The sequence below is a fragment of the Melanotaenia boesemani genome, chromosome 11 (assembly GCF_017639745.1).
Source record: "Melanotaenia boesemani isolate fMelBoe1 chromosome 11, fMelBoe1.pri, whole genome shotgun sequence".
NCBI classification, from domain to species: Eukaryota; Metazoa; Chordata; class Actinopteri; order Atheriniformes; family Melanotaeniidae; genus Melanotaenia; species Melanotaenia boesemani.
Genome location: NC_055692.1, coordinates 31560293 through 31575638, shown reverse-complemented (window position 1 = coordinate 31575638; position 15346 = coordinate 31560293). Strand labels below are relative to the sequence as shown.

At 39.9% G+C, this 15346-nt stretch overlaps 1 protein-coding gene across 1 annotated transcript; it reads left to right on the top strand.

The window, feature by feature from the left end:
- Positions 1-233: 233 nt before the first annotated feature.
- tm2d2 (TM2 domain containing 2) lies at positions 234-12940 on the top strand. Its single transcript, XM_041999353.1, has 4 exons — positions 234-604; positions 1226-1313; positions 1393-1508; positions 10252-12940. The coding sequence occupies exons 1-4, from the start codon at positions 336-338 to the stop codon at positions 10463-10465; spliced, it is 687 nt and encodes a 228-aa protein (XP_041855287.1). The 5' UTR covers positions 234-335; the 3' UTR covers positions 10466-12940.
- Positions 12941-15346: the final 2406 nt, after the last annotated feature.

The window sequence follows — 15346 nt, the reverse complement described above, 5'->3', positions numbered from 1 at the left end:
CATAAGAATAATAAATTGGGCATGGAAGTTTACTTTACAAGCTGATTTTATCTTAGTTAACGGCGAAATACGACAATTAGATTAACAAATACTCTCCACGTTGTAATCCGACTTCTTGTGATATGTTTGAGTTTTCATAGTTGGGGTGTAACAATCCCGGAGTTTTTGGTTGTTATGGAATGCATCATTGACATTGTCGCGACGCGTTTTGATAACGTCATTCTCACGAGACAGGAAAATCATCCAAACAAACCTTCGAACACAGCTAGCTAAATGACGCTGTTCAACATGCTCAGCCGTTTTATCTGGGTTCGTGTTGTATTCTGAGGGTGAAAATGATTTCAGTCAGCTATATTTTACTGTGCGGACAGTTTCTGCTGCTTCTCACAGTGACACTGTTACAATGTTTGGAAGGAATACACTCCCAAAATTCGTCGGCAGCGGATCCTACAGCTGCTACTGCTTCTCCTGGTCAGGGAGCAACCATTTCCTCTTTCAGCGAGCAACCCCAGACCGGGAGCGGTGACATACTATTGGAACGTGAGAATAATACAGATGTCTATGAGTATAGACCCCCGTCACCAGTTGTCCTTTGCAAATTTCTGTAAGTAATCTTAAACGCAACGGTAGTTTTGCCATACATTTAGCCTAACATTACGTCAGTGTTATGCTAACTAGGCTTGCTGCTGTCAGATAACAGCAAACACTAACCACACAAACCAGTGAGCGACAACACAAAGTAGCAATGGTCTCTCTGGTCTCTGTACTTTTTTTTTTAAATTTATTTATTTTATTATTATTATTTTTTCAGATACAATGTAAATGTTCAATCTTTTTTTGAACAGCTGGGCGCTGTTGGGGACTTTCTTTGTAAATAAACTAGTATTGTTTTAGGTATCAGGACATAATAAAAACCCAGACCAATCGGGTATTAATGTTAGGATAATAGGCTACATCTCAGATAACTTAACATAACATGTTACACTGTGTCTTCATTAATTTAACAGAAAAGATGAGAAACTGCAGTGTGAAAAATGAAGTACATTATTAACTTATATAACTACATTCAGTCAGCTTTATAACTTGGATTAGGTTTTTATTTACCAGAAACTAGAACAAAATAACATGTACTGTTAACCATTGTTGGTTTAAATCATTATTGCATCTGTAGCTAATATATGACCCTCTCTGTTTTGCTTCCTTTTGTACTGAATGAATGATGAAGACCTGAGGAGTTCATTTACTGTCAGGACCCTGTGGATCATGCCGGCAACTACAGTGCCTTTCAGGAAATGGGACACGGTTGTGTTGGAGTAAGTGCTGCTTTCCAGAGCATTTTAAGTGCTGAATGATTCAGAATATAACTCAGTGACTGTTTTTCTTCTCATATAGTGGGGCGGTCAGACTCAGAAAGAGGTGAATCACACTGAGGTCATGTGTTCTGCGCTCGATGACATAGAATGTGCTGGACCCAGAGACTTCCTCAGGGGAAATGTACCATGCATCAAGTAAGGAATATAATGCTGTTGAGGATACACAACTATGATCTGTGGAGGTTTGTCTCACTATCCCTAACAGCATTTACCTGTAAATGCAACCCCCCCCAAAAAGTGGTGCAAATATGTTGTATGGAGTGCTGAGGTAAACATTTTACTTGTAGAGGATAAATTGACTCAGTGACTTAATACAATACATGCATGTACGCTGGTTGTCTGTGTCGAGTCTGCTTAATTCTATAGTTAATTGATGACATCTGCGTCTAACAGTGACCAATGGTGGATTTAGGACTGTGGAGAAAAGTCGCTCCTGCGTCTGGTTGTTTACAAACACACTACAGGTTGTCATTTTCCTGTGTTAGTTCATTAAGTAAAATAAAATAAAAAGAAAAACAAGTGGCACATGCATATGGACTTTTCTTCCCAAATGAAATATGTTGTATTTCCACTTTTTGCAGAAGGTATACCTCATAGTCCCTGTTGGGTATGTCTCTATGAGCTTGATACAAGGGGGGTATTTTTATTTTTGCAAGCAGCTTTACCCTCAAACTGTAACAGGTCTGGTCTGCAGAAGAGACTGAAATGGCTGTAACATTCAGGATATCAAAGCAGGTTGAAAGGGAAGTTCTGGCATTCACTGTATTCATTGTTTGAAAAAACAAATATTATAATAATAATATAATATTCAAATATTGTTCAAGTAAGTCAAAATATAAAAATATAAAGAGCCTGTGTTCTGCTCAGTGGAAATGACACCCATTTGTTGACTAGATAACTTAGGTCAACGCTTCAGTATTTAGTTCATCTCAACATCATTACAGATAAATGTTTTAGTAAAGATTTAATCCGGTTTCATCCACAGAAATACCAAATAATGTTCCAATTTAACGGAATGAGCTAATATTAGGGAATTATTTATTTTCCTGTTTTAAGAAAATATGAAATACATTAAAATAAGAAAATATAAACTGAAATTGAATTAAATCAGAAATAGAATAAAAATAACTTGACTTTAAGCTGCATGAATTTGGTTAAAAAAATAAATAAGATAATACTTTATTCGTCCTGTAGAGAGAGAAATTCATACATCAGTGAAAAGCAAGTAAATAAAAGTAGAAAGAAATATTAAAATATGACAGAAAACATACAACAATAAACAATTACAATAAAAATGACTATAATAAAAGAACAATAATGGTAATAGTGTGTGTCACAGCCCATTATTTACAAAAATAGAATAAAAAGAAAAGCTGAACATTCTAGATAGCAGGGATTTGGAAAACACTGCAAAGGTAGATGGAACTCATTTAGTCATAGGTAAAAGGTGTAAATTGTGCACTGACTAACATAGTCAAAGAACAAGAAGTTCAGTGTACAGTGTTGCTGTATGTGTGGTTGGAAGCAAGTGTCTCCGTTATGGGAGGCTGCTGTTGAACAGTCTGATGGCTGATGGGATGAAAGACTTTCTGAAGCTCTCCTTGCACTGAGGGTGGTTTGTATCTCTGTAAATCAGGGGTGCCCAAATCCAGTCCTCGAGATCTACCATCCTGCAACTTTTAGATGCAACCCTTCTCCAACACACCTGAATCAAATGACTGGCTCGTTACCAGGCCTCTGCAGAGCTGAATGACATGCAGATGACCTCTGATTCAAGCGTGTTGGAGAAGGGTTGCATCTAAAAGTTGCAGGATGGTAGATCTCGAGGACCGAACTTGGGCACCCCTGCTGTAAATGGTTTGATTTGTGTTTGATGCTGATCCACACCCAACCATGACACTTGGGACCCCCCCCCCCCCCCCCCCCCCGCCTTTTGTCCTTAGCTGAATGTGTCAGTGCTGATCTCAGACATATGAGGTATTCCACTAGTTTAGTCCTGTGAGGCGAGCTGTGCTATGGAGCTCCTCTTGTGACTTGAGCTTTTTTGTTGCCATGCTGCGTTGCCGGCTGTTCAGCCTCCCATCTGTATGCAGGATCCTCACCATCCCTGATGAGACCAGTGACTGTGGTGTCTGCTGCGATTTTCAGGGTTTTGACAGATGCCTCTCCTGAGGTGCAGTTGTTTTTGTTGTGGGGGGGGAGAAAAGCACACATCTCTTCTCCCTCTACAGCAACATCTCAGTCTCAGGAGATGTTTCTGTGTTATTCAGGTTTTTCACACACACAAAAAATACATTTGTTATTAATTTGGTAATGATGTTATCTGTCATGTCAGAGCTCTTTTTCCTCCAGTCAGGAAGAAAAATTTAAATTCTGCTGAAGGTGCTACTGTCTCCTAAAAGCAGAGTCACCACGCACACTTAATAACCTAGGCTAATTAAATTAACACTAAATGTTTGATTACTAGTTATATTGGTAGTAACTAATAAGAGTTTAGCTTGCCTGTAGTACCGCAAGAAGAAAAAAAGCTGGTGACGTGCTGGACCCTGGTCCATGTCCAGGCTGCAAACAGTAAGCAACAAAGGTACCGAGAAGGCAGCAGCTAGCCTTTCAGCCACTGTTTCTGAGGGTGAGATTTACTCATCAGGTTTGAAGAATAACATTCAGAAACATTTTGGTTTTTATAGACATGAAAACAGACAAGGCCCGAACAAGACTTACTCCATATGTAAGTTGTTTAAAGCCAAAAAAAATATAATAGTAACAGGGCCTGGTATTCACAGCAGGACTGTAGGAATCATGCAAAATATAATCAATTCCCACAAACCTAGATCCTATAATGTGAGAAATTCCAGCATACAATTACAACAGTGTGATAATAATCTGCAGTGAACAGGGTTGGGTTTGAAAAATCGATTTATCGATTGGAATCGATTCAAATTTATTAAATCCAATATCGATTCATAACTTGGAGATCGATTTGTTTTATACGTCCTCTTTTTTATACGTGACTTTACTCTCACGTGACTTATGGATATTTGGCGAGACCTTAGCATATATATACACACACACACACATACACACACCTGGTTTCCTGTGTTGCCTTGTTCCAAAATCAGCTGCTCTTGCTGAGATGATGTCATTCAGGTGTTTTCATTTTGCAACATATTACCGCTCACATTAGCAGCTAACGCTAAGACCGCGGGCACCGCCATAGACAACAACAGGAAGTGATGTCACCACGCATGTCATAGCTGCTCGGCAATGAGCACACACACAGACATGTGCGCACACACACAGTTGGTCCATTTCCATAAGAGGACAGAGTGCACATGTCGAAAAACACGTCAACCAGCTGGATATTAGACAGAAATGAGGCTTTTCTAAATTCTCTCAGGCAGGTGGAGATGGAAGCTTCTTGCTCCAGGAGGAGCAGATGGAGTATTTGTCCTGCTCCGGTGTTATGGCAATAGCGTCATGGTTGCCATGGAAACGTGCACAGCTGAACAAACTGAATCTGTGTCATTCTATGTCATCTGAGTTGTATTACGGCTTTAAATTGATCCAGTATTCTTTGTAGGTTTTATTAACATCAACACGTTATCTGAGATCTGAACTTTAAGAATATTTAGAGCGACTCCACTGAATGAGACGGTTTCTTTTTTTCTTTCTTTTTTTTCCCGTCACAGCATTTCTGGCTGTAAATCTGGGGAAACACTGTGTTGTTCTGGTACTTCATAAATGCATGTAGATTGTCATATCAGATTATTACTGTAATCTGATTACTCCCAGATAACTGATTTTGATTATCAAGTAAATGGACTCAGTGTTTTATAAAAAAAAATAGTTTTCTTAGAATGTCTTTAATAGGTAGTGTTACATAATTAGCTGTAAATGAATCAAATTAGTAAATTAGTGATGATACCAGCCCTAGTAGTGAAGGTTTGCACCGGAGCCATAAAACTAAAAGGAAGAAGAGGACTTTCTTTAGATTTATCGTTCTCTCTCCTCTTTAAGCTCTGAGTTCCCTCTGCTGACACAGCATTGCAGAAGAAAAGAGCACCCGTGCCGGTAACGTTACCAAGCAGCCCAAATAAAAGTTTCAGGCTATCTGGCTTAGAATATATCCGTGGCTTGAACATAACAGTGGTGACATTAACCACACAATTTAATGTACGGTGTTAACACAGCAGCTGTAAAGAAAACAGAGGCGCACTTGCAATTTGAAGAGGAAATTAACAGGTTTCTTAAAGCTTTATAGCTTTATAGCACAAAACTACCAAATCCGTCTGAGACTGACAGAAAAAAAAAGTTATCTCGTGGTCACCCATATTAATTTGTGGAATAAGATCATTAACTTGTGGCCACGTGTTAGTTAAACAGACATTTATGTGTAGTTATCATTTAATTTGGTTGTATTTTAATGTTGAGAGTAATTTTAAAATAGTAACTGAAATTACTGGATTGTTGATTCTTTAGTAATTGTGTCCACGATTTAAGAATGTGTGGCCCCAAGTTTTATTTATTTATTTTTTCTATCGATAATACTAAACAGTTTCAGAACTTCAACTTCATTAGCCTACGGCAGCGATAGGACTAATTACTTAACGTTACATACTGTAGCATCGTGTTTGCTGTTCACCATCAATCTTTATTGGAACGTCTATTCAACTTGTAAAATCTAAAGCAACTTATCAGCACACTTGTCGTGTGGAGTCTCATAATAAGCTTGTCAGATGTGCTCAAAGTTTACCTTGCCTGTGGGCATAACAATAAAGTTTAATTAACTCTACCCTTGCAGAGTAGATGTCTGACAGCTGAGCAGTCTAGCTGCTGGCATCTGGGGGCGGCAGTGCAGGTTCATTTAAGAAATTTTGATGTTATCCACGTGAAAGGATTTAATTCTCTGCATTTTGAAGGCGTGGCATTAACAGTATAGCCGTGGCATTTTATTCTCCCGTCATCGGTCCTGCAAAACAAATTTACTCTCTTGGATATTAAAAATACCTTGAACCATGAGTGAACAGGGTCCTAAAGAAAGATGATGGAACAGATGAGTTTGTTCAACAAGTTAACATAGAAAATTTTACCTAGTTAGTTTGAAATCGTTTATTTTATTTATTTATTTTCATTTTTTTTGAGATAAGTGAAAAAAAGACAGGTCATACACAAGCAGCAACCTCCGGCGGTGAAATGTGAAGCCCATGTGGAAGTTCAAAAAATTGCAGTTCACCCCTCATCCACTAGGGGCTGGATCCAAAACAGAGCAAATCCCCATAGACTCTCATGTTAAAAAGGCCAACTTCACATCAGAAATAAACATGTTTAAAGTCTGGTACAGAAATCCATTTCAGGATTAATACGTCAAGTTTACCTTCATGACAACTGTGAGGGGTTGGATTTTTTTCTAACTCATCCATTTAGATGTTATTTAATTTTGAAATTCGGCATAATTAGGGGCGTGTCCTGTTGATTGACAGGTATCTAATATCCGCAGCAAGAAGGGAGAGTGCAGCACAAACGCAGGTTTTTTTGCTAACAGTGCGCCTTAGCTTTAGCCCGCCTACCTTCATTAGCCGATTAGCTCACGTTAGATCCGAGTTGGCTCAGTTAGCTCTTAGCTACAGGCAGCTTGGAGTTTGATGGATGTCAATCATCCCCCCCCCAGCTCTGCCGCTTTGCCCATTTTTTCATTTTCCTGGAGTGACGGCAGGCATGGCGCTGCCAAGATGGCGACTGTGGGAACCAACCAACGACCTTCACTTTTGCTGTTCAGAAACCTACAGGTGACCTCACGGAGGCTCCGTCCATCTTTTATATACAGTCTATGGTCATACACCCAGGAATGGGTTCGTTTATTTCTAAAGAAGATTTAGGTTTATATCATTTCAAGATACTCCTTTTTATTTTGACCTCTCCCATCTGTGTGTTCTCAGCTGACAATATTAAAATAACCAACCATCTGTCTCTGAGATGCTCCCACGTCTACTGATAACAAGAAATGAATCCACTGAGAGCCAACCTCTGCCAGAGCCTAATCGTGTCCCCGGTTATCTTCACTGTCTACTCTGTTTGGTTGATGACAGAGGAGTTTTATAAGCGCTGGTCCAGATGGAGAAGTTAGAGGAGCAGTCTTGAAAATCAATCTTCTTCACAAATGATGTTTGTGTGAGGAAAGGACAGAGAGGTACGCTGGGTGGGGAATGGAAGCTTGAAACCGGCGAAAGGCTGGAGGATCAATATGCTGTCTGTCTGTTGGGTAAATATAAGTTTTATACCTGGCCTCATCACCTGATGTGGATTTGCCACAAACAGAGTTACATTCCTTCAGCATCTTGCTGTGATTATATTGTCAGATTACTGAACTGGTTTTGTATTCTGCTCAAGTCCACAGTGGTCGGGTCTAACAGAGTTTAGTGGGTATCTGCTGATTAAAGTAGAAATATGAAAATTATGTTTGATTTCTCAGACTTTTGGACCCCTTTGTGTATATAAAGTTGATTCTTACTGATAAGCATTATTATTATCTTACCTGATTAGTTTCTTAATCTGTAGGAAGCCATTCTGCACAGTGTTCCTGGCCATTGATGCAGCTTTTGATATCTTAGGTTAGAGGAAGTGAAGTAGAACTAAGAGTGTGTACTGTTAAGCCCAAAAGGATTAATTTTCATTCCAGGTTATGACCAGTTGTTTGAGTTTCTGCTGTGTGGAAATAAAATAAATGAGAGATGATTTGAAGTTCTTGAGGTTGGAAGACTTTATTGCCATGAATCTGCTCCTAAGTTTCCTCTGCAGATCTTGGATGGATTCAGGTCTAAACTCAAGCTGGGTTTCTCCAAATTCTGACTTTGTTTCCCAGTAACTATTTCCTGATCATTTAGGCTCTGTGTTTCACATTATTCTCGTCGTAAGGTTCAATTCTGACCTAAGTCAAGACCACTGGATGTTTTCCTCTTTTCTCATGATGTCTTTTACGTTGATAAGTTTACATAATCCAAAGCATGACATTCCCTTCACCGTGCTTTACAATGAGGCTGGTCCTCACACTTGGTCCTGTGTCCAAGCACCTCTGTTTATACCTCTTCTGTCTAAACATTGACTGACCAGAAGATTTCTTCTTTGTCCATCAAAGCTTTTTCATATCTGGAGCAAAATTATGTGCCTGTCATAAGCTACATTTACATGGAGCACTTTTATTCCAATACAAGAGTGAACATCTCAGCAATCTGCAGCAAGGAATGCAGTAGGATGTATCTGCTTGGTAAATACTCTGCTTACCAGCTTTAGTCCCATATAACATTGTTTGCCATCCTTCACTCGCCTTATATATTTGTACATACCCCTGTTAATAGGTGTACATGTGTAAAATGTACCACAATGCCAACAGAGGTGGAAAACGTCTGCTGCCAAGAAATAGATAAGCTAAAGATGCTATTTGCTACCACTTTCATGAATTGTTACACTATCGGGGTCTCAACCGGACTGTAGTTCCTCGTCCTAACCAACTTGAGTGGGCAAATACTCACATTTGATGGCATCTGGCGCTTTGGAGAGGTGTTCTTTTTATGGACATGGATGGCAGACAGCTTGCTGTTTGGGTGAGCGGTTTGCTGACGTCAGTGTTGTGAATCGAGTGGGCCATGGTGGCAGTTGAGTTATGGTATGAGCAGGCGTATGCTATGGGCAACGAACACATGCATTTTATTGATGGCATTTTAAATGCACAGAGACACTGTGACGAGATCCGGAGGCGCATTGTTGTGCCTTTCATCCACGATCATCACCTCATGTTGCAGCATGATAATTCATGGCCCCATGTTGCAAGGATCTGTACACAATTCCAGGAAGCAAAAAACATTCCAGTGGCCAGCATACTCACCGGACATGTCGCCCACTGAGCATGTTTGGGGTGTCCTGGATCGTCATATGCGACCGCGTGTTCCAGTTCCTGCCAATATTCAGCAACTTCGAACAGCCATTGAAGAGGAGTGGAGCAACATTCTGCAGGCCACAACAACAACCTGATCATCTCTATGTGATGGAGGTGTGGCACTGTGTGGTGCAAATGGTGGTCACACCAGACTATTTTCTAGTTGTTGTTTTGAATTTTTAGATTTAGTCATATAATTGATGATTTTCTGATTCTAACCTTTAAAAAGTTTATGTTCCTGATCTTTTACAGGAGACTAGATATTTCTTCTATTTACTTTTGGAAACACATTTCATTTTAGTCACAATTCAGTGTTTGTGTGTAAACATCGATGTCCTCATCCGTCATTCTACACACACACACACACACACACACTGTGTGTGGAGGATTTCAGGTTTATGACTCACTTTCATTCCAACATCACTCATTAAACATTGAAGCTCTTCTGGATTATTCAAAGCAAAGGTTTTTAAAAATTAAAACCAACATGCTCCTGTTTGGGTTCTGTTTGTGATTTCTCCTTTTTGCTGTAGTGTTTTGTTTTCACTGCCAGCAGCTGGTGAAATGTAACAACAAGCCTGTGCTGTTGAAGAGCAGATGGATGGTGGATGGAAAACGGGTCTGCTGTTAGCTGGTAAAACTGCCACTAGAGGGCACTGTTTACTCATGTGTTGAACCACCATTTCACATCCTACCATGTTCACTACTCAACATCCATCTGCACATTTGTTTCATCTCTATAGTAACTGCACAGCTAATAAAGAGTCAACCTAAAGCTGGGATAAATGTTGTTTTGTGAAGCGTCTGATATTCAGTTTCCACTCAGCCACTTTTCTTCTGAGCTACAGCCAGGTTTAGAAATATCTCAAGCTGCTGATGATCCTGGGGCTGGAATTTTATTCCAGATTACTTGAAATTTTCTTTTTTGTCCCCCCATCCCCCCAACAGATACACTGGACACTACTTCATCACCACACTGCTGTACTCCTTCTTCCTGGGATGTTTTGGGGTGGATCGCTTCTGCCTGGGCCACACCGGCACCGCGGTGGGGAAGCTGCTTACCCTTGGAGGACTGGGAATCTGGTGGTTTGTGGACCTGATCCTGCTCATCACCGGTGGCTTGATGCCCAGTGATAACAGCAACTGGTGCACCTACTACTGAGACCAACGGAGGACTGATCGGATCGGATCATCATGGATGACTCCAGGGAAGTGTGTGTGGGGGTGGATCTAGGGATCTCTTTGAGGCTCCTACAGGGTTTCTCAAAAAATTATATGGATACCTTAAATTGAATTTCTTTTCTTGCTTGGAGAATTGATGTCTGTTAGAATTGCACTTCTCAGCATTAGTGCCAGACCATGGGGGGAAAAAAAGAAACATCTGGTCAATTTGACATTCACACTAATTTGTTACATAGCAAACCTTAAGGTATAAGCAGAAGTCATGTGGACTGACAGATAGCTCATTGATTGGACTGTTTGTGTAAATGTCATCCTGCATTCTGAATGTAATTAAATCTGCAGCCTGCAGGGTTGAAAACCAGTAAAAGTCCAGTTCTTCAGCGTATTGACTCGTTATCAGATCGGATCAATGAAGCAACTTGAGCTGAATGCAGAAAGAGACGTCAGTAAAATTGTTATTAACACCATTATATCTAAAAGTTTATTTTATCAACATTATCATGAAGGACTACTATGCTCACAGAGATGACGAAAAGCACTGATAATCTCAGCACATGGCAAAGCTTGTATGACATGTATGAGGTGAAGGTGTAAGATCTTAGAGAAATTTTGTATACCACAAATTATTGTGTGAGACAAAGGATATGACAAAGCTTACAGGTCAGGAGCGAGCAGCAGGCTGCATGGAGATGTACTGGAGCAGGTCTGATCACCAGAAGCTCCAGTTTGCACCAGCAGGATCTGCTACTGACGGTGCCAGATGCTACAGGGCTCCTTTACAGCATCACGAAGCATATAAGATAATAACGATTCGATTTAAATAAGAAAAATGATGCCCTTCAAACCAATGCAGCCCTTGAAGTTAAACTTCTTATCCCATTTCCCAGTAAGTACATCTTACTGTGGTTCAGTCTTCCCACCAGCGATGTGAGCGGAGGAGGTGAGGTGACAGGCATTTCATTAAATGAGACACCGTCGCATTGAGCATCATTTTAAACCAACATCAACAGATTATGACATAACTGCGTTATCTAACCAATGTTTTGCTGCAGCCCACTGATGTATTTACTTATTCCTATGAGACACGTGTTAAAGGTATTTATGACTAAATATTTATCTTAAATTGGATGTTGAAAAGATTTCTGCAAAGTATACACCAGTGTATCTGTGCTTGTAGCTCATGTGCAATACGTACTTTAACACAGAATAGTCAAAAGTTTGGAGAAAGTCAAATTAAGTTCACCTTTAAAGGTTTTAGTGCAGTTTAGGTTCATTCTGACATACAAAAAGTTGAATATTCCTAATTTTATGTCAGTAATGTAATTCAAAGTGTATAGCAGAGTGATTTCTGAGTGTCAGATGGGAAGAAGAAGAAGGCACAAATTAGTTGATTAGAGAAATTATAGAAGGAAATAACATAAAAGGAAAAGAAACTTTTAATGATACTGAAGTTGATGCTGAATTGTGCTCGACCTTCTGGTAACCATGGGTAACTTATATGCAGAAATAAAAGGTAAAAGCAGTTCAGATTGGCTTGTTTTCCAAGCAGTTGAATTTAATTTTAAAAAGTGAAGTACAGTGAGCAGCAGTAATTATCCCCCTGCAGAAATATGCAACCAGAGATTTCTTTAGCAAGGAGCCCTGTTGCACTCTGACATTTAAAACAGAGCCGATGTGCTGCAGACCTGATGAAGGATCATTAAAAGCTGTGGCAGGGGTACAAATGGTGCCCTCCATCCCCCCACTATGGCCCCAAGAGACCAACATATACTCAAGACATTTTACCCAAAATATTTTCAAAACTCAACTCAAAACAGCAACAAATGATGTAATAACATCCAATACTGTTATAGTTTTGACCATTTTACATGTTATAAGCCAATAGTGTAATAAATTGGAAGTAATGTTATACCTGTTTTTTTGTGCAAACTGCACAAAAGCAGTTAAAATAATTTATTTCTGAGAAACACAGTCTTATTTATGTGTTATTACATTATTGGCTGCATTTATTACATTCTTAAATCATTTTTATCCTAAACCAAAAAACCAACCAATAGCTACTAACATTACAGTAATGGCTTCTTACTGGTATAATATTTAAAATGGCCTAAATTATGTTATTATGTTATTGCTTCACAGTTGATTGTTGCGTTTTATGATTGTTGGAGCTGAAAAAAATCTGACTAAGCACATGTCGACTAATTAGCTTAGAATTTTTAAGGTTTGTATAAAAATCCAGGATTTTTAAAATTCAGACCCTCAAGGCCTGTTTTTCCCAGTGAATGATTTACCTGCCATCCTCTGTGGCTTCACAGCACCAATGCTATTGGAGGCTTTTTCATGGTTTCCTTGTCAGCAGGGGGCTGTGTGACGTAAATGTCATCCTCATCTTCATCCCTGCTGATAGTCACTGAAAGAGTAAAATAAGAAGCTGTACATCCTGACTGCAGAGAAGCAGCACTGCATCATTGTACCATGAATGTATCTCACGATGTGCTCCACTTCTTCACACTGTTCTTGTTTAGCACACACTCCTCCGTGGTGTTACCTCCCGCATGCTGTCCAGCCAAACACAATAAACAAAACAGCTTTTCTTCTCACTGCTGGGAAGTCGACACAGCATCCACAGAAGTGTAGGTGGAAACTGTCGGTTGGTTTTCACTGAATGTTGCTGAATGCAGATTTCAACACTTCAGTGTCTGAGACTCGACTTTACCAAACAAACCTTGTTTCCTGGATATTGTGTTGGTGGGGGAAAAAACTAAATCCCAACGTACACAGCTACTTTGCAATCGGACCAGCATTCTAGTGAAAACACAGAGCGAGCTTAGAAATATTCAGCCGTTCCCTGAGGGCAACGTCCCACATGATTTTTTCTGCCGTCCTTAGTCAGGCTGATTAACATCGGAGCCCCCAGCGAGCACACAGGACCGCAGATGGACAGCGCTTGCATCAGTCACACTGTCAGCACCATGATTTAGAGGTTTTCAGTATTAACTTAAGGAATGTTTTAGGATGGTACAAGCATAACATTCCTTCACTAAGTAGGTGCTGCTGTGCTGAGTGGAAGATTCACTCTCTTTGCATTCAGCTGCAGAGACCCCTGCAAACGTCTCCGGCCAAATCAAATCTTAATCTTCATTGACTTCTTTCAACAAGGCTTAAGCTCTGATGTTTATTCGGTTAATATTTAAATCCTAATCTTCCTCTGTCTGATTTCTGTGTTATTTGAGCTCAAGGTTTATGTGCTCTTAACATGGGTGGAGGATTCATTTGTTTGTGTTCTGAAGAAAATGTGACCACATGAGTTGACATCTCTCATCCAGCAGCAGAAGCTTTTTGCATAGCTGACAAGTGGCTTAAGATACACCCACCAGATACTTTATTAGGGCCAACTTGCTAGGACCAGGTTGTAGCTTTTACCTTCAAAACGGCCTTAATTCTTGGTGTCATAGATTTTTTTCCATATTGACATGAAGCATCACAGTTGCTGCAGGTTTGTCGGCTGCACTCATGACGAGAATCTCCTGTTCCACCACATCCCAACGCTGCTCTATTGGACTGAGATCTGGTGGCTGTGGAGGCCGTTTGAGTCCAGTGAACTTATTGTCATGTTCAAGAAAGCAGGTGGAGATGATCTGAGCTTTGTGACATGGTGCATTATCCTGCTGGAAGGATGCTACACTGTGGTCATGAAGGGATGGACATGGTCAGCAACAATACTCAGGTAGGCTGTGGTGGTTAAACAATGCCACTTTGGTACTAAGGAGCCTAAAGCGTGCCAAGGAAATATCCCCCACACCATTACACCAGCAGCAGCCTGAACTGTTGATACAAGGCAGGATGGATCCATGTTTTCATGATGTTTCCACCAAATTCTGATCCTACCATCTGAACATGGAGCTGAAATGGAGACTCATCGACCAGGCGATGATTTTCCATCTTCTATTGTCCAGTGTTGGTGGGTCTGTGTGAATTGTAGTCTCAGTTTCCTGTTCTTAGCTGACAGGAGGCACCCGGTGTGTCTTCTGCTGCTGTCTTTTGGGTTGTGTGTGAAAATCCCAGTAAATCAGCAGTTTCTAAAATACTCAGACCAAAAGGCATGCCATGTTCAAAGTCACTAAAATCCCCTTTCTTCCTCATTCTGATGCTCATTTTAAAGCTCCGCGAGTCATCCTGACCATGACTAAATGTGCTGATTTGCTGCCGTATGATTGGCTGATTAGATAATTGTGTTAACAAGTTAGTGAACAGGTGGAGCTGATAAAGTGGATGGTGAGTGTATTTTGTTACCTTGACATTCTGCAATTTCCCCTTAATTTACAGTAAAAGGAATCATATCCTTTTTTTTTATCTACCAGTATTGGTTCCTGATAAAACATTGGTCTTCTGTTGTGACTCAGCTTTGTAAGATATTGTATATAATATTGATCCTGCCAACCAAAGCTGCCCCGAGTTAAGTTTTATATAAACTTTAATCCCCTTAAATGGTTTATTTATTTATTTTCCTTGTATGTTTTCTTTTTCTGTGTTCAACTACAAAAAATGTATTCCCTGGAATGTAGTGGGGGAAAAAATAAAAATGTACTTCCATGAAACAAATTGCTGATACGAAACGGTTTCTTTTTGTGGCATATTTCTCCTGAAATTAAATAAGAAATAAGCAGTGCTCTTCAGTTACCTGATTAACGTTGCACATGTTCTGCCAGAAAACCCAGTTTCCCCTGGAAATTGTTGTATGAAAGAATCCAGAATGATTCCTACTGTGTTTCTCAGCCCACATTCCTTATAAATCAATAAAAAAGTTCTGTGTGTTCTTTGAATTCTGTTTTATTGAGTTTATTTGGCTGTGGTTAGAGAA